Here is an 18,514-nt window from a genome sequence, read left to right on the forward strand (position 1 = left end):
GAGTCAAAAATATCGGGATACGTGTGGACGGTTCTTTCTTTCATTATAAAAAAATGTTGTCTACCATGAATCGACTAACGAATTAAAAAGCAGGCCGTGGGGATACACTTATCTTATAATCTTCAGGAGCACGGTATTTGAGAGAATGAACTCTGCTTTTCTTTTAAATAGGTGTGCACTACAAATACTGAGAGTTTCATTGAAAAAAATTGCCGGCAATAAAAGCCTTGGAAAGAAGTCTTTCCTCCTTAGTTGCGTAATGACTAAATTTAGAGTGAAATTAAGTTGAGAGGTGTAAGAAAATGCAAACTAAAATTTCAAGCAAGCTGAAATGCAAATTTGTCTTCTTTTCTCCACATATCATAATACTGCAATAAGTGGCCACTCTCAAAAAGCCTGAAATATCGGTAGCTACTGTTAAGTTTCCATTGTAATCCTATATTCTTTCATGTTGAGCCACACTACAGATAAGGCTATCTTTGAGGATACTATTGTAAGGTGGAATAACATGCATGTGGACTTGGAACGTTGTTACTCCCAAAAGATCCCTAAGGTTTCAATGGGAAATTAAAAAATTCCTGGACCAACCGTTGACCCCTACGGCCGGTACGCTTGATTTGATTACCAACCATTGTTTCAACGTCGAAAGACGTTAATGCAGTGTTGTTTTACGTTTACGTGGATAATTTATTTTTTCTATTAAGGTTTTACGCAAAAAAAGGTGCATTTCGTTGAAAGGATCAAAAGGTAATAAGCGCCTCCTTGTTTAACGCCCTCCTTCAAATAAGAGCCCCTCCGTTAAGACGAAAGCCAGTTAAAAAAAGAGCCCGGACGGTTATTGGAGGAAATGTGGTAAATGTTTATATTTATTTTGGGGGAATTTTATGCCTTTTTTCGTGCTTCATGTCCGAGTCACTAAGAGTATATTAATTCACCTTTTCTTTGAAGACTAATATATATCTCTGATCTTGATAACTATAATGATAAAGTTGATATCTGATTCCTTTACACAACTGAACAATATAAACACATCTTAAAAAGCCATGCTACAAGTCATGAAAACTCACTTCAAACCATTTCAGTTTGGAGTTCTATTTGCAAGGTGAGTAATCAATCTGTAATCTGTAATCAACCATCCCTCTTAAGACATTTAAGAAACCATTCTTGCCGTAAAGTTAAGACTAGTTAATTAAACTTTTTAAAGTGCTGGGAAAAGTTTTTATGCTTGAAGTGTTTCCAACTTGGGCAAGAAACTAAACAAAAATTCTTAGGTTCATGAGTTTTTAATCCCCTGAAAGTTTGAATTCTCCTGAAACCGATGTTTGTTTCAGGTAGATACTTAACAATTTCAGGAAGAAAAAGAAATCGACACACGACAACGGCAAAGTTTAGAAAAAATGAAGTACGAAAACGCCTGATGCTTCTAATTGCTAGACATTAGGGGCTAGTCGACTTTAATTTTGACAAAAGACTCACGGTCAGCGTCGTAGTTGCTTGAATATAAGTTTACAAAACTTTATATATGATTTGACACGTTTAGCTTCATCTTCCCAGCACACAATCGAGGAAGGCAACAACATTTAGCAATTAATTTCAAGTCATAATAATAATGATGCTAATAATAATAATAATAACAATAACAATAATAATAATAATGTACAAAAAAGACACACCTAAAAAGTACTTCAAGCTTCAGCTTCTTGTGGATCCGTGCCAAAGAAAGATATATGGGCTTCTCGAACCTAGAGTGTACCTTAATAACTTAATGTTGTAAACGGGCCAGAAAACGTCCGACTTGTTCAAGTTCCAAAACTCTTGAAGAGCATTCCAGCATTTTCATGCCAGGGTAAATGTGACGCTTCACATTGGCATGCAAAGGACAGTATCCAAATAAAAATTTATCAGATGGATAGTGTGAAATAACCACAATTTGTTATTCATGGAGTTTGGGAGCTCGTTTGACTCGACAGTAGAGGGCTTAGTCTGTGTATTTATTCGGTGACTTAGCTGGTTTGCATATTAAACAGTAATTCCGTTTTTCTCTTGTTAGTTTACTTCGATGGACCATCTCAGAATGAATCGTCCAATAGTTGCCGCATTTTTGGTGTTCTTTGCGTGTTCGATTTTGACTGTAAGTAAAAAATATGGTTACTGAAACATAGCATTTAAGATGAGAACTCTTGTAAAATTTCTTATATAAACTGTTGAATTTATCGAAGTTTTAGAGATGAATTTATTGTTCTTTTAGGATCAAGTGTGGTCAGTTTATATAAAAGGAGTCGGTAAGCTTTTTGTACTCGAGTTAGTCAAGAAAAAAGAAATTAGGTCACTTCCGGGTTGCCCCAAGCCTCTGTTTTAAATTGAGTCTAAGTGCAAAGTCATTAATATAAAAATGATTTTCTACTCTCATACAAAGAGAACTAAGTAAGAAAGGTTTTGAATTGCTCTTAGCCTCAGTTTCAAAACGAGGGATTTTGAACTCGGAAATTACCTATTTCTTTTAGGCGTTTAAAGGGGCTGTGCCACGGCAGTCCAGTTCATTTTGTTTAATTTTGCCAGTTACTCGCCCTCAATCGCTATGGAACTTAAAGTAAGCAAAGAAATTACTTGTAAATGGCACAAGCAGAGATTCGAGACAAAAAAATATGTCTCCTGAGCATTATTTTTGAAGTTGCAAAGAGGAGAGATCAACTTTGAAAAACTGTTAGACTGGCATCTGCGTTGACGCCTACCAAGGAGATGACGATTGTTCAGGTTCCGAAAAATGCTGCTGTAGTGGATGTGGGCATGTTTGCATAAAAACCATTCGATATGTCAGTCAACATGGTTTCCTCATATTTAGACTTTGCTCGTATGAGTATGCGCAAGCAATCCCCTTGTCTCTTCACTATTAAATTTTACTATACACCGTGTAGAATTGTTGGCTTTGAAATCTAGCTAGAGTTCGAGGGGCTATAGTTGCTGGTTTTGACCGGACAATGCATGGAAACGAGCTTTACGCGACAGGAGTAGCTCAGAGAAATAGTGGATGAACGATATTGACATGCTGGTTACAATTGGAGTGAGGTCATAGAAACAACATAGAATTTAGCCATACTTTTCTAAGAGTAGTGGAACACTTCAGGATGAAATCTCTAGAGGGGTGATGCAAACTGTGGCCAAGTATAGTAAAATTCGTATTATTTTCTGAAAATATATAAACTAAAACAAGTAAATAGAGGGAAATTGTTCAAATTATGAACAGATTCCTTGTATTTTCTAGTATAAATTAGAGAAAAACGGTTCTCCTGAGACAGCATAGCAGAGACTTTGTATAAAACACCATACGCTACTTCCACATTTCCCATAATGCACCTTATTTATAAATTTTCACCCCAAATTTCGCATAACCTTTGTTTTTCATTTCTCCTGGGTATTACAGCCGTCCAAAGAAAATGAAAACAATTCTTATGCAAAATGTTGGGGGGCAAACAAGGTGCATTATGGAAATGTGGAAACGGCGAACTAATTATGTTACAGCACAAGAAAAACCTGGTTTGTGTCCCAAGCCCAGTGGGCCTGGTATCTGTGTTGAGGCCTGCTCTGTGGATGGCGATTGTAAAGGTGCCAAAAAATGCTGCTCTAATGGCTGTGGACATGTTTGCAAGAAACCAGTGGGTATGTACCTTAACTATCAACATCCCTGAAGAAATATTCGAGTCGTTTTCTCTTTTAACGCATGCGCAATCTTTTTGCCTGTTGACTCTTAATCTTTCTTTATTATGCATTATGGGCGTTACTACTGTGCAAAACTGGCAGGTTTGTTCTTGTTTAAAGTGACACCAATAGTAAGAACCTGCATAACTAGTATTTCATGGAAAAAAAAATCGATAATGATAATGATAAAAATAATGATGATGATGATGATGATAATGATGAAAACCGTTGCGCTAACACGGAATAGCAGAAAATCACCATAAAAGTAATGTTAAAATTTGCTGCAACGTAAGGGAAAGCTGAGTTTTGTCCCAAACCCAAACCTGACCAGATTGGCATCTGCGCTGTGACGCCTGCCAAGGAGATGACGATTGTTGAGGTTCCGAAAAACGCTGCTTTAATGGATGCAGGCACGTTCGCATCAAACCACCCGATACGTCAATCAACATGGTTTCCCCATATTTAGGCTTTGCTCGTATGAGTATGCGCAAGCAATCCCCTTGTCTGTTCACTATTAAATTTTGCTATACACCGTGTAGAATTGCTTGCTTTGAAATCTAGCTAGAGTTCGAGGGGCTATAGTTGCTGGTTTTGACCGGACAATGGAAACGAGCTTTACGCGACAGGAGTAGCTCAGAGAAATAGTGGATGAACGATATTGACATGCTGGTTACAATTGGAGTGAGGTCATAGAAACAACATAGAATTTAGCCATACTTTTCTGAAAGTAGTGGAACACTTCAGGATGAAATCGCTAGAGGGGTGATGCAAACTGTGGCCAAGTGTAGTAAAATTCGTATCTTTTTCTGAAAATGTATAAACTAAAAGAAGTAAATAGAGGGAAATTGTTCAAATTATGAACAGATTTCTTGTATTTTCTCGTAGAAATTAAGGAAAAACGGTTCTCCTGAGACAGCATAGCAGAGACTTTGTATAAAACACCATACGCCACTTCCACATTTCCCATAATGCACCTTATTTATAAATTTTCTCCCCAAATTTCGCATAACCTTTGTTTTTCATTTCTCCTGGGTATTACAGCCGTCCAAAAAGAAAATGAAAACAATTCTTATGCAAAATGTTGGGGGGCAAACAAGGTGCATTATGGAAATGTGGAAACGGCGAATTAATTATCTTACAGTACAAGAAAAACCTGGTTTGTGTCCCAAGCCCAGTGGGCCTGGTATCTGTGTTGAGGCCTGCTCTATGGATGGCGATTGTAAAGGTGCCAAAAAATGCTGCTCTAATGGCTGTGGACATGTTTGCAAGAAACCAGTGGGTATGTACCTTAACTATCAACATCCCTGAAGGAATATTCGAGCCGTTTTCTCTTTTAACGCATGCGCAATCTTTTTGCCTGTTGACTCTTAATCTTTCTTTATTATGCATTATGAGCGTTACTACTGTGCAAAACTGGCAGGTTTGTTCTTGTTTAAAGTGACACCAATCGTAACAACCTGCATAATTAGTATTTCATGGAAACTAATCGATAATGATAATGATAAAAATAATGATGATAATGATGATGATAATGATGAAAACCGTTCCGCTAACACGGAATAGCAGAAAATCACCATAAAAGTAATGTTAAAATTTGCTGCAACGGAAGGGAAAGCTAAGTTTTGTCCCAAACCCAAACCTGACCAGATTGGCATCTGCGTTGACGCCTGCTGCCAAGGAGATGACGATTGTTCAGGTTCCGAAAAATGCTGCTTTAATGGATGCGGGCACGTTTGCATGAAACCACTCAATATGTCAATCAACATGGTTTCCTTATATTTAGACTTTGCTCGTATGAGTATCCGCAAGCAATCCCCTTGTCTCTTCACTATTAAATTTTGCCATACACCGTGTAGAATTGCTTGCTTTAAAATCTAGCTAGAGTTCGAGGAGCTATAGTTGCTGGTTTTGACCGGACAATGGAAACGAGCTTTACGCGACAGGAGTAGCTCAGAGAAATAGTGGATGAACAATATTGACATGCTGGTTACAATTGGAGTGAGGTTATAGAAACAACATAGAATTTAGCCATACTTTTCTAAGAATAGTGGAACACTTCAGGATGAAATCTGTAGAGGGGTGATGCAAACTGTGGCCAAGTATAGTAAAATTCGTATCATTTTCTGAAAATATATAAACTAAAAGAAGTGAATAGAGAGAAATTGTTCAACTTATGAACAGATTTCTTGTATTTTCTCGTAGAAATTAGGGAAAAACGGTTCTCCTGAGACAGCATAGCAGAGACTTTGTATAAAACACCATACGCCACTTCCACACTTCCCTTAATGCACCTTATTTATAAATTTTCACCCCAAACTTTGGCATAACCTTTGTTTTTCATATCTCCTGGGTATTACACCAGTCCCAAAAGAAAATGAAAACAATTCTTATGCAAAATGTTGGGGGGCAAACAAGGTGCATTATGGAAATGTGGAAATGGCGAATTAATTATGTTACAGCACAAGAAAAAAAACCTGGTTTGTGTCCCAAGCCCAGTGGGCCTGGTATCTGTGTTGAGGCCTGCTCTGTGGATGGCGATTGTAAAGGTGCCAAAAAATGCTGCTCTAATGGCTGTGGACATGTTTGCAAGAAACCAGTGGGTATGAACCTTAACTATCAACATCCCTGCTCTGATGTTAGGCGTTGCACGGTTGTTATACGCAAGCGCAATTATCTTCCCTGTTGACCGTTAATCTTTCTTTATTATGTATTATGGGCGTTACTACTGTGCAAAACTGGCAGGTTTGTTCTTGTTTAAAATGACACCAATCGTACGAACCTGCATAATTATTATTTCATGGAAAATAATCGATAATGATAATGATAACAATGATGATGATGATGATAATGATGAAAACTCCGTTCCGTTAACACGGAAAAGCAGAAAATCAGTATAAAAATAATATTAAAATTTCCTGCAGCGGAAGGGAAACCTGAGTATTGTCCCAAACCCAAACCTGACCAGATTGGCATCTGCGTTGACGCCTGCCAAGGAGATGACGATTGTTCAGGTTCTGAAAAATGCTGCTCTAATGGATGCGGGCACGTTTGCATGAAACCACTCGATATGCATGTTTTCCCCATATTTAGGCTTTGCTAGTATGAGTATGCGCAAGCAATCCTCTTAGCTTGAATGTTCACTACTAAATTTTGCTGTACACCGGGTAGAATTGCTTGCTCCGAAGTCTAGCTAGATGATGATGATGATGATGAAGATGATAGTGATAGTGATGAAGGAGATGGTAGTGGTGGCAATTAAGACGATTATCTAGGGAAAGCCCAGGAAGCTCAGGCTTTTAAACACTCCTTTAAGGGCCCGCGCGTAAGAACCTACATTTTTTCAAGTCTGGCGAAATGGTTTTTGGTTTTTTTTTGGTAGCTACCTCCTGTTTAGGCTAAGTTGGTTCTTGATTAGAAGTATTTGACAGAATGTACTCTCCTTCTCACTTTTGCTATGTATGTTTTTACCAATCAGATTAACATTTAGAGACAGAGGACACTCTTTTGTTACCAATATTGAGACGCATAGTTGACAGAATGTACTCTTCTATTCTTTTATACAGTGCTAGGCTAGCCTCTTCCACGAAGACATTGGTCGAGCTAATTTCCAGCAAAAAAGGCCTTGGAGAGATGTTTTCCGTTCTTCATTGCATAATGGCTACATTTATTTTAAAATTAGAATAAATTTAAAGTTAATCGATGTAAGAAAAATAAATGCAGTATGAAAATAAAGTCAAGATGAAATACAACTTCTTATTCCTATTTTTTCTTGATTTATCACACTCTCTCAACTTATTCTTTATGGCAATGTATGGAGATCAGTCTGCAGAATTTGTACGTGAATATTAGGGCTAAGTCGGTTGACAAGAAATAACACTCACATTTCGGTTCGGCAAACATAAGGCTAAAACGCACTATTATTCATTCAAAACATTTTGCCGTTTCTTGTTAGCTTTATTCCCCGGTCGGCTAATTCGGATTGAGGTAATGAAAAAAGTAGGTTGCAGGTTTAATGCTCGAATTAAATTCGGCACATGTGAAATTCGACGTTTGAACTGGGCCTAATTAGGCATTGCAACTTTTGTTGTACCAGGTCCAATTGTTTCGGCCACTTGCTCTCAATCTTTACTAGTCTCCACGTTACCGTGGAAAGTCTGCGTGTTCAAAAAATAAGGAGTATAAAGAGTCTCTTCGGTAAAATCACTAGTTTGACAAAGTAAAACATGCTTTATCCCGACAAGGAAGACTAAAAGTATGTTGCTTCTCTTGACCGAGTGATTAACGGGATTAAAAAAATGCAGCTCAAGACAAAAATAATTCCGTTGTTTTTCGTCTTCTAAATGAGCGTAGAAGTTTCAAATCTCGAGGTACCGGGGAAGGCAGGTATAACTTGGGTGCTAGGGGTACCGTGGATACCGGAGATGACGGGTGTGCCGGGTCCGGATCCTCGTGCTAAAGGATTAAAGCACCTGGGGGAACTAAACAATGTACTTTCCAAGCTCGGAGAGAGGGGGTTACAATTTATCCCGATGTCTTATTATTAACGCTTCATTGATTTTTACCAAAACGAAACACAATTATGTCACACAGATTGGTCTTTATCCCCAATTGGAAAGCAAACTGCGAAAATAACCTGAAATATATCCCTGTTGAGGGTAGGCATGTTGCGATTGCGCTGGAAAATTCGCCAAAAGGTGCTCAAAACATGGCAAAAAGTTCTCAAATAATGCTCAAATTTTTGAAAAAAGTGCTTGAAATTTAGAAATAGTGCTCCAAAGTTGCTCGTAGTTTTTAATTATTTCCAAGCAGATGTTCATAAATATTCTTAGTTTTATCGAGTTCAACCCTCGATTTTTTAATAGCTGACCAAAGAAGTGTAACACCAATGTTTTTCGAATAAAAACTCTTTATTAAGATATAAACCCAAGATCTACTCAGTCAAGGTCTTCAACCCCTAAGTCAACATAGTTCTTAAAGGACTCCCACAGCAGCACACTGAGAACCGTATGGACTTCAACGGCTTACTGAAAACGTTTTGAAGACAAAACATTGCATTAAACAGTGTGGAAAATTGTAAAAAAAAAGTGCTTCAATGTTGCCCAAAAAGCCAAAAGCCGGCTCTTTGTGCAGACCATGATCAGCACTGATATGGAAAAGCTAAGCAAAGCTAAGTCCCTGATGAAAACTAGTTTTGTCTACTCGAAATATTGGGCAAAATGTAATCCTTACCTGTCCGATCATCATTGCCTTCAATTTTAAGTAAAATAACGGTACTTATGTTTCCATGGTAGCACTAATCGTTCATGTTAAGTCACCAAGCCTAACTTCTCGTGCCCACTCTGTCTGATTAGTCGAGGAAGATCTGGGAACCAGATAACCAAAGGCCATCTCAAAATCTTATAAGGTCCCAGTGTTTTTATCAGCCTTAGCTTCGCTCACCCCACCGCTTCTATCATGATTTGATCACGTGCTTTTGCCGTGACCCCGAGCGGGTTGCTATGGCTGAATTGCTACGATCGGGATTTATTCAAATGTAGTCAAGGCTCCGTGGGACCAAGAATCAACCAATGAGAGTCCCTTTTCAGTTGAGTGAAAGCAAGTCTTTAGTAGCAACCGCCAAAAAGTACAAATTAAAGAGGAACCTTGTCCCTTAAGTTGATTAAGCCCTCGGGACGAGATTGAGCGTATCCACGTATTTAGTTGTCATGGTAAAAACAGTGCAGAATGATAAGCGTCATGAAAGAGCTTCTTAGGTTTGTTCAGGTTGTTTTCGACATAATTATTAAGTAAACATTTCAATATCAAAATCATTTATCCACTGTATTTTTTCCTTTAACCCTTCGTGGTTCACGCACGGAGTCTCACTGAAATGCAATACGTTAATTGATGACTTCAGAGAAGACTATAGAGTCTTTTTATAATTAATAGCAAACGGCAGTTGATGACCCCTTTGACCATCTTAGCTTAATACTTTAAGTTCCAAACTTGATCAATAGCAACGACTTCGTAGTTCACGACGTCTCAAATGCAATGCGTTAATTCATGACTTCAGTGGAGACTATATAATGTTTTAATTAATTAAAAGCAAACGGCAGATGAAGACGCCTTTGGCCATCTTAGCCTCCAAAGTTGATTAACATGAATAGCCTTCTAGCAGTTAGACACAACAAATAGAGTTCTAAATTGTGACGTCATAAAAAATTAAATTTGTGACATTATGGGATTTGTCGGGACATTCTGAAAGAACAACATCCAAGAGGCCTACTACCACCTACTTGCCAAAAACTAGCATTGTGAGGCAAATTGCTTTTGACATATTAGCCCCTTTCTGCTCTGATGACTCCATATAAATCCTTCTTAATTTGACTCGGGTCATAACGTTATGACCCAAGTCAAATTTAGAAGGATTTCTATGAGTCGTCAGGGCATAATTGGGCTAATATCTCAGAGCCAATTTGGCCCGAAATGTTAAGTTTTGGCAAGTAGGCCTGTTGGATGTTGTCCTTTCAGAATATCCTGACAAATCCCATAATTTCTCGAATTTACTTTTATGACGTCATCAATTTAGAACTCTATTGGACAGAATCAAGAGAGAAGGTTACGAGAATTAATAACATGGTCACCAAGGGCCAAATGATCCTTCAAACAATTCTTTAAGGAAGTAAGATAAATTCAAGTGATACACGATCGCCAATTGCATATAAATCAAACAATAAAACTAATAAAAAATAAAGGTTTTCACGGTTAACCCAAAATGAAAAAGGTTATTGAAAATCTTCTTTTTAATACTGAGTTTGCGTGTTTAATTTTTAGGCATATTTTCCTTTCATCTGTCACCATATTGTCGCTTTCATATAATTAAAAAAAGTTGCTTATCTTACTTTTAAATGAACTTGTCGTTGCGTCGTAGTTAGTGATTACTTCTGAAGTTGTATATCCAGGTTTTGCATCAAAGGAATTTTTCCTTTCATTAACTACCTAACGCAGTTTGCGTGTAAACTTTATATAAATTAATCATTCTATTTTCTATAACCTTTCAAATGATCTAGATTGTAGAGTTTCAATGATATTTCAGTAACACAGCTGTATTTACTGAGCATTGGACACAATCGTAAAAGTCATTTTAGCAGTGTAAATCTCATTTGAATTCGAAGACTTTAGTTTGGCAAAGGTAAGTAAGGACTTCCCTTGTTTTTCACAGTTTTAGTTTTGGTTGCAAAGCGAGTCCAGTATTTCATGTATTTAAAAAATTTAGCTGCCAACAATTTTTCTGCTTGAGTTTTCAGATTACTAGCAGGGAAGATAACTTAGCTTCTCTACGCAAAGTTCCGACGGTTCTTAAAAATTGCCGCATTTTCTAAAGCAAAGTCGTAAGACTGTTATATTTTTTCGAAGTATGCTGTAAATTCATTTGTGTTGCTGTTGTCACATTCCGATAAAAAGAACATACAATTAATGGGAAAAACTTACCAGAATAGATAAATAGATAACTGATAAGCTTGGTGCTTGCAATTTTTTGTTTTCAAAGGTGCTTATCAAGATTCAAAAAACATCATAGTCTGAATGAGCTTGTAGAGACTATTATTTCTTTTCAAGTGACATGGCTACAGTTAAAAGGCATTTCTAGAAATTATATTATAAACACTTCCAAGTTTCTGTCATCAAAGGCACTCCATTCCGTTCGAGGGACAGCAGGTAACATTTCGTTGGACTAAGTTGTGGGTATGGGAAAACTCAAATAGGTTAGGAGTTATCTGACTGAGGTCATTATATTGGTTATTAGTGGACGGCTTATATTGTCTGTATATATGTTATATTAATTTGGTGGTTTCTTAATTGGGTAGTGTATTTGACAGCTATTTTGTTTTCCTTTTCTTAGTTTAGGTTGACTGACCATTCCAAAATGAATCGTGCATTTGTTGCTGTATTTTTGGTGTTCATTGTTTGTTCTGTCTTAACCGTGAGTAAATTAACCTTAGGAAACTGCCGACATTTTGAGATGCCACAACAAGTTCCCCGCGTAACGACAACTGAGAAACCAGCGCAGAAGAAAATCCCGTACTGATGACGTGTCACTTCCCAGATCTGGATAGTGAAACATCATCAGCCTAGAACTTCTGCGCTCCTTCCTCAGACGTCATTTCGCGGGGAAAGCAGAAGTGTCATCGCGAAATGTGGGTTGTTTTCTCCAGCTTGATTTTATGACAACATTAAACGAAAAACCGCTCCCAATTAGTCTTTCGTCACATTTCCTTACACCTTTTCATAAATACGATGTGTATTCTTTAACTTACAGTATTAAAAGTTATATATTTTGCTTTTTAGGCTCAGGTCTGGTCAGCTTCTTATTTTAAGCGAGACCGTAAGTAGTTTATCATTTTAGTGTAAAATAAATACGTTTGCAAGAAACCATTCGGTATGTACCTTAAACAATCAACATGTTTTTTCCATCTTTAAGCATTGTTCGTTTGTTATAAACACGCGCAATCTTCTTGCCTGCTCATATTATACTTTGGATCCCACAGCCACTCACTCTTAACCTACGCTCTGCACAGTGCACGTTACGGTTGAATCGCTAGCTCCAAAATTTAGCATGAATTTGAGAAAGTATGGGCGAATCCTTTTGCCTTTGTTTACATTTTTGCCTTAGTGACATATGCTTATCATTATCTGCCGAAAAAATCTCTGAATATCAAAAAAGAGATGTGTAAAGGAATAGCACATTTTCAAAATAACCGCCATCTCTGCAGGCCCTTTAGGACTGATGGGATAAAAGCGATGTCACGTGCTATTTCAGGGTAATGGGTTCATGATAACCGTCACGAATATAGAGGCATTAAGTGACCACTAAGCCCACTATGAGAATGTTGATGTAATTGCTGTAGTTACTGTAGTTGGTGTAGTAGCTGTAGTTGGTGTAGTAGCAGTAGTTGGTGTAGTAGTTGTAGTTGGTGTAGTAACTGTAGTTGGTGTAGTAGCTGTAGTTGGTGTAGTTAGTGTAGTTGGTGTAGTAGCTGTAGTTGGTGTAGTAGCTGTAGTTGGTGTAGTTGGTGTAGTTGCTGTAGTTGCTGTAGTTGGTGTAGTTGGTGTAGTAGCTGTAGTTAGTGTAGTAGCTGTAGTTGGTGTAGTTGGTGTAGTTAATGTAGTTGGTGTAGTTGGTCTAGTTGGTGTAGTAGCAGTAGTTGGTGTAGTAGCTGTAGTTGGTGTAGTTAGTGTAGTTGGTGTAGTACCTGTAGTTAGTGTAGTAGCTGTAGTTGGTGTAGTTAGTGTAGTTGGTGTAGTACCTGTAGTTGCTGTAGTTAGTGTAGTAGCTATAGTTGGTGTAGTAGCTGTAGTTAGTGTAGTAGGTGTAGTTAGTGTAGTTAGTGTAGTTGGTGTAGTAGCTGTAGTTGGTGTAGTAGCTGTAGTTGCTGTAGTTGGTGTAGTTGGTGTAGTTAATGTAGTTGGTGTAGTTGGTGTAGTAGCTGTAGTTAGTGTAGTAGCTGTAGTTGGTGTAGTTAGTGTAGTTGGTGTAGTAGCTGTAGTTGCTGTAGTTGGTGTAGTTAATGTAGTTGGTGTAGTTAGTGTAGTTGGTGTAGTAGCTGTAGTTGGTGTAGTTGGTGTAGTTGGTGTAGTTGGTGTAGTTGGTGTAGTTTCTGTAGTTGGTGTAGTTGGTGTAGTAGCTGTAGTTAGTGTAGTAGCTGTAGTTGGTGTAGTTGGTGTAGTTAATGTAGTTGGTGTAGTTGGTCTAGTTGGTGTAGTAGCAGTAGTTGGTGTAGTAGCTGTAGTTGGTGTAGTTAGTGTAGTTGGTGTAGTACCTGTAGTTAGTGTAGTAGCTGTAGTTGGTGTAGTTAGTGTAGTTGGTGTAGTACCTGTAGTTGCTGTAGTTAGTGTAGTAGCTATAGTTGGTGTAGTAGCTGTAGTTAGTGTAGTAGGTGTAGTTAGTGTAGTTAGTGTAGTTGGTGTAGTAGCTGTAGTTGGTGTAGTAGCTGTAGTTGCTGTAGTTGGTGTAGTTGGTGTAGTTAATGTAGTTGGTGTAGTTGGTGTAGTAGCTGTAGTTAGTGTAGTAGCTGTAGTTGGTGTAGTTAGTGTAGTTGGTGTAGTAGCTGTAGTTGCTGTAGTTGGTGTAGTTAATGTAGTTGGTGTAGTTAGTGTAGTTGGTGTAGTAGCTGTAGTTGGTGTAGTTGGTGTAGTTGGTGTAGTTGGTGTAGTTTCTGTAGTTGGTGTAGTTGGTGTAGTAGCTGTAGTTGGTGTAGTTGGTGTAGTTGGTGTAGTTGGTGTAGTTGGTGTAGTTTCTGTAGTTGGTGTAGTTGGTGTAGTAGCTGTAGTTAGTGTAGTAGCTGTAGTTGGTGTAGTTGGTGTAGTTAATGTAGTTGGTGTAGTTGGTCTAGTTGGTGTAGTAGCAGTAGTTGGTGTAGTAGCTGTAGTTGGTGTAGTTAGTGTAGTTGGTGTAGTACCTGTAGTTAGTGTAGTAGCTGTAGTTGGTGTAGTTAGTGTAGTTGGTGTAGTACCTGTAGTTGCTGTAGTTAGTGTAGTAGCTATAGTTGGTGTAGTAGCTGTAGTTAGTGTAGTAGCTGTAGTTGGTGTAGTTAGTGTAGTTGGTGTAGTAGCTGTAGTTGCTGTAGTTGCTGTAGTTGGTGTAGTTGGTGTAGTAGCTGTAGTTAGTGTAGTAGCTGTAGTTGGTGTAGTTAGTGTAGTTGGTGTAGTAGCTGTAGTTGGTGTAGTAGCTGTAGTTGCTGTAGTTAATGTAGTTGGTGTAGTTAGTGTAGTTGCTGTAGTTGGTGTAGTTGCTGTAGTCGGTGTAGTAGCTGTAGTTGGTGTAGTTGCTGTAGTTGCTGTACTTAATGTAGTTGGTGTAGTTGGTGTAGTTGGTGTAATAGCTGTAGTTAGTGTAGTAGCTGTAGTTGGTGTAGTTAGTGTAGTTGGTGTAGTAGCTGTAGTTGGTGTAGTAGCTGTAGTTGGTGTAGTTGGTGTAGTTAATGTAGTTGGTGTAGTTGGTGTAGTTGGTGTAGTGGGTGTAGTAGCTGTAGTTGGAGTAGTTAGTGTAGTTGGTGTAGTAGCTGTAGTTGCTGTAGTTGGTGTAGTTAATGTAGTTGGTGTAGTTGGTGTAGTTGGTGTAGTAGCTGTAGTTAGTGTAGTAGCTATAGTTGGTGTAGTTAGTGTAGTTGGTGTAGTAGCTGTAGGGTAATGGATTCATGATAACCGTCACGAATATAAAGACATTAAGTGACCACTAAGCCCACTATGAGAATGTTGATGTAATTGCTGTAGTTACTGTAGTTGGTGTAGTAGCTGTAGTTGGTGTAGTAGCAGTAGTTGGTGTAGTAGTTGTAGTTGGTGTAGTAACTGTAGTTGGTGTAGTAGCTGTAGTTGGTGTAGTTAGTGTAGTTGGTGTAGTTGCTGTAGTTGGTGTAGTAGCTGTAGTTGGTGTAGTTAGTGTAGTTGGTGTAGTAGCTGTAGTTGCTGTAGTTGGTGTAGTAGCTATAGTTGGTGTAGTAGCTGTAGTTGGTGTAGTAGCTGTAGTCGCTATAGTTGGTGTAGTTAATGTAGTTGGTGTAGTTAGTGTAGTTGGTGTAGCTAGTGTAGTTGGTGTAGTAGCTGTAGTTGCTGTAGTTGGTGTAGTTGGTGTAGTTGGTGTAGTAGCTGTAGTTAGTGTAGTAGCTGTAGTTGGTGTAGTTAGTGTAGTTGCTGTAGTAGCTGTAGTTGGAGTAGTAGCTGTAGCTGGTGTAGTTGCTGTAGTTGCTGTAGTTGGTGTAGTTGCTGTAGTTGCTGTAGTTGGTGTAGTTAATGTAGTTGGTGTAGTTGGTGTAGTTGGTGTAGTTAATGTAGTTGGTGTAGTTAGTGTAGTTGGTGTAGTTAGTGTAGTTGGTGTAGTTAGTGTAGTTGGTGTAGTAGCTGTAGTTGCTGTAGTTGGTGTAGTTGCTGTAGTTGGTGTAGTTGGTGTAGTAGCTGTAGTTAGTGTAGTAGCTGTAGTTGGTGTAGTTAGTGTAGTTGGTGTAGTTGCTGTAGTTGGTGTAGTTGGTGTAGTAGCTGTAGTTGCTGTAGTTGGTGTAGTAGTTATAGTTGGTGTAGTAGCTGTAGTTGCTGTAGTAGCTGTAGTTGGTGTAGTTGGTGTAGTAGCTATAGTTGGTGTAGTAGCTGTAGTTGGTGTAGTAGCTGTAGTCGCTATAGTTGGTGTAGTTAATGTAGTTGGTGTAGTTAGTGTAGTTGGTGTAGCTAGTGTAGTTGGTGTAGTAGCTGTAGTTGGTGTAGTAGCTGTAGTTGCTGTAGTTGGTGTAGTTGGTGTAGTTGGTGTAGTAGCTGTAGTTAGTGTAGTAGCTGTAGTTGGTGTAGTTAGTGTAGTTGCTGTAGTAGCTGTAGTTGGAGTAGTAGCTGTAGCTGGTGTAGTTGCTGTAGTTGCTGTAGTTGGTGTAGTTGGTGTAGTTGCTGTAGTTGGTGTAGTTGGTGTAGTTGCTGTAGTTGCTGTAGTTGGTGTAGTTAATGTAGTTGGTGTAGTTGGTGTAGTTGGTGTAGTTAATGTAGTTGGTGTAGTTAGTGTAGTTGGTGTAGTTAGTGTAGTTGGTGTAGTTAGTGTAGTTGGTGTAGTAGCTGTAGTTGTTGTAGTTGGTGTAGTTGCTGTAGTTGGTGTAGTTGGTGTAGTTGGTGTAGTAGCTGTAGTTAGTGTAGTAGCTTTAGTTGGTGTAGTTAGTGTAGTTGGTGTAGTTGCTGTAGTTGGTGTAGTTGGTGTAGTAGCTGTAGTTGCTGTAGTTGGTGTAGTAGTTATAGTTGGTGTAGTAGCTGTAATTGCTGTAGTAGCTGTAGTTGTTGTAGTTGGTGTAGTAGCTGTAGTTGGTGTAGTAGCTGTAGTTGGTGTAGTAGCTTTAGTTGCTGTAGTTGGTATAGTTGGTGTAGTTGGTGTAGTAGCTGTAGTTAGTGTAGTAGCTGTAGTTGGTGTAGTTAGTGTAGTTGCTGTAGTAGCTGTAGTTGGAGTAGTAGCTGTAGCTGGTGTAGTTGCTGTAGTTGCTGTAGTTGGTGTAGTTGGTGTAGTTGCTGTAGTTGCTGTAGTTGGTGTAGTTAATGTAGTTGGTGTAGTTGGTGTAGTTGGTGTAGTTAATGTAGTTGGTGTAGTTAGTGTAGTTGGTGTAGTTAGTGTAGTTGGTGTAGTTAGTGTAGTTGGTGTAGTAGCTGTAGTTGCTGTAGTTGGTGTAGTTGCTGTAGTTGGTGTAGTAGCTGTAGTTGGTGTAGTTAGTGTAGTTGGTGTAGTTAGTGTAGTAGCTGTAGTTGGTGTAGTTGCTGTAGTTGGTGTAGTTAGTGTAGTTGGTGTAGTTGCTGTAGTTGGTGTAGTTGGTGTAGTTGGTGTAGTAGCTGTAGTTGCTGTAGTTGGTGTAGTAGTTATAGTTGGTGTAGTAGCTGTAGTTGGTGTAGTAGCTGTAGTTGGTGTAGTAGCTGTAGTTGGTGTAGTAGCTGTAGTTGCTGTAGTTGGTGTAGTTAATGTAGTTGGTGTAGTTAGTGTAGTTGGTGTAGTTGGTGTAGTTGGTGTAGTAGCTGTAGTTGGTGTAGTAGCTGTAGTTGGTGTAGTTGGTGTAGTAGTTGTAGTTAGTGTAGTAGCTGTATTTGGTGTAGTTAGTGTAGTTGGTGTAGTAGCTGTAGTTGCTGTAGTTGGTGTAGTAGCTATAGTTGGTGTAGTAGCTATAGTTGGTGTAGTAGCTGTAGTTGGCGTAGTAGCTGTAGTTGCTGTAGTTGGTGTAGTTGGTGTAGTAGCTGTAGTTAGTGTAGTAGCTGTAGTTGGTATAGTAAGTGTAGTTGGTGCAGTAGCTGTAGTTGCTGTAGTTAATGTAGTTTGTGTAGTTAGTGTAGGTTGTGTAGTTAGTGTAGTTGGTGTAGTAGCTGTAGTTGGAGTAGTAGCTGTAGCTGGTGTAGTTGCTGTAGTTGGTGTAGTTGGTGTAGTTGCTGTAGTTGGTGTAGTTGGTGTAGTTGCTGTAGTTGCTGTAGTTGGTGTAGTTAATGTAGTTGGTGTAGTTGGTGTAGTTGGTGTAGTTAATGTAGTTGGTGTAGTTAGTGTAGTTGGTGTAGTTAGTGTAGTTGGTGTAGTTAGTGTAGTTGGTGTAGTAGCTGTAGTTGTTGTAGTTGGTGTAGTTGCTGTAGTTGGTGTAGTTGGTGTAGTTGGTGTAGTAGCTGTAGTTAGTGTAGTAGCTTTAGTTGGTGTAGTTAGTGTAGTTGGTGTAGTTGCTGTAGTTGGTGTAGTTGGTGTAGTAGCTGTAGTTGCTGTAGTTGGTGTAGTAGTTATAGTTGGTGTAGTAGCTGTAGTTGCTGTAGTAGCTGTAGTTGGTGTAGTAGCTATAGTTGGTGTAGTAGCTGTAGTTGGTGTAGTAGCTGTAGTTGGTGTAGTAGCTTTAGTTGCTGTAGTTGGTATAGTTGGTGTAGTTGGTGTAGTAGCTGTAGTTAGTGTAGTAGCTGTAGTTGGTGTAGTTAGTGTAGTTGCTGTAGTAGCTGTAGTTGGAGTAGTAGCTGTAGCTGGTGTAGTTGCTGTAGTTGCTGTAGTTGGTGTAGTTGGTGTAGTTGCTGTAGTTGCTGTAGTTGGTGTAGTTAATGTAGTTGGTGTAGTTGGTGTAGTTGGTGTAGTTAATGTAGTTGGTGTAGTTAGTGTAGTTGGTGTAGTTAGTGTAGTTGGTGTGGTTAGTGTAGTTGGTGTAGTAGCTGTAGTTGCTGTAGTTGGTGTAGTTGCTGTAGTTGGTGTAGTAGCTGTAGTTGGTGTAGTTAGTGTAGTTGGTGTAGTTAGTGTAGTAGCTGTAGTTGGTGTAGTTGCTGTAGTTGGTGTAGTTAGTGTAGTTGGTGTAGTTGCTGTAGTTGGTGTAGTTGG

General features: G+C 38.8%; 1 protein-coding gene across 1 annotated transcript; it reads left to right on the forward strand.

The window, feature by feature from the left end:
* Positions 1-996: 996 nt before the first annotated feature.
* LOC140924616 (uncharacterized) lies at positions 997-7,445 on the forward strand. The gene is made up of 7 exons (XM_073374636.1): positions 997-1,102; positions 2,051-2,131; positions 2,249-2,282; positions 3,520-3,657; positions 4,838-4,975; positions 6,156-6,296; positions 7,260-7,445. Exons 2-7 carry the CDS (start codon positions 2,060-2,062, stop codon positions 7,268-7,270), a joined length of 534 nt encoding a protein of 177 aa, XP_073230737.1. The 5' UTR covers positions 997-1,102; positions 2,051-2,059; the 3' UTR covers positions 7,271-7,445.
* The last annotated feature ends 11,069 nt before the right edge of the window (positions 7,446-18,514 follow it).

Source organism: Porites lutea, chromosome 14 (assembly GCF_958299795.1).
Source record: "Porites lutea chromosome 14, jaPorLute2.1, whole genome shotgun sequence".
Lineage (NCBI taxonomy): Eukaryota > Metazoa > Cnidaria > Anthozoa > Scleractinia > Poritidae > Porites > Porites lutea.

Excerpts from the sequence above, each read along its gene's own strand:
- LOC140924616 (XM_073374636.1), top strand. The coding sequence starts at position 2,060 with ATGGACCATCTCAGAATGAATCGTCCAATAGTTGCCGCATTTTTGGTG. Across the intron at positions 3,658-4,837 it reads TGTTTGCAAGAAACCAGTGG|TACAAGAAAAACCTGGTTTG; the intron begins GTATGTACCTTA and ends ATTATCTTACAG. Across the intron at positions 4,976-6,155 it reads TGTTTGCAAGAAACCAGTGG|CACAAGAAAAAAAACCTGGT; the intron begins GTATGTACCTTA and ends ATTATGTTACAG.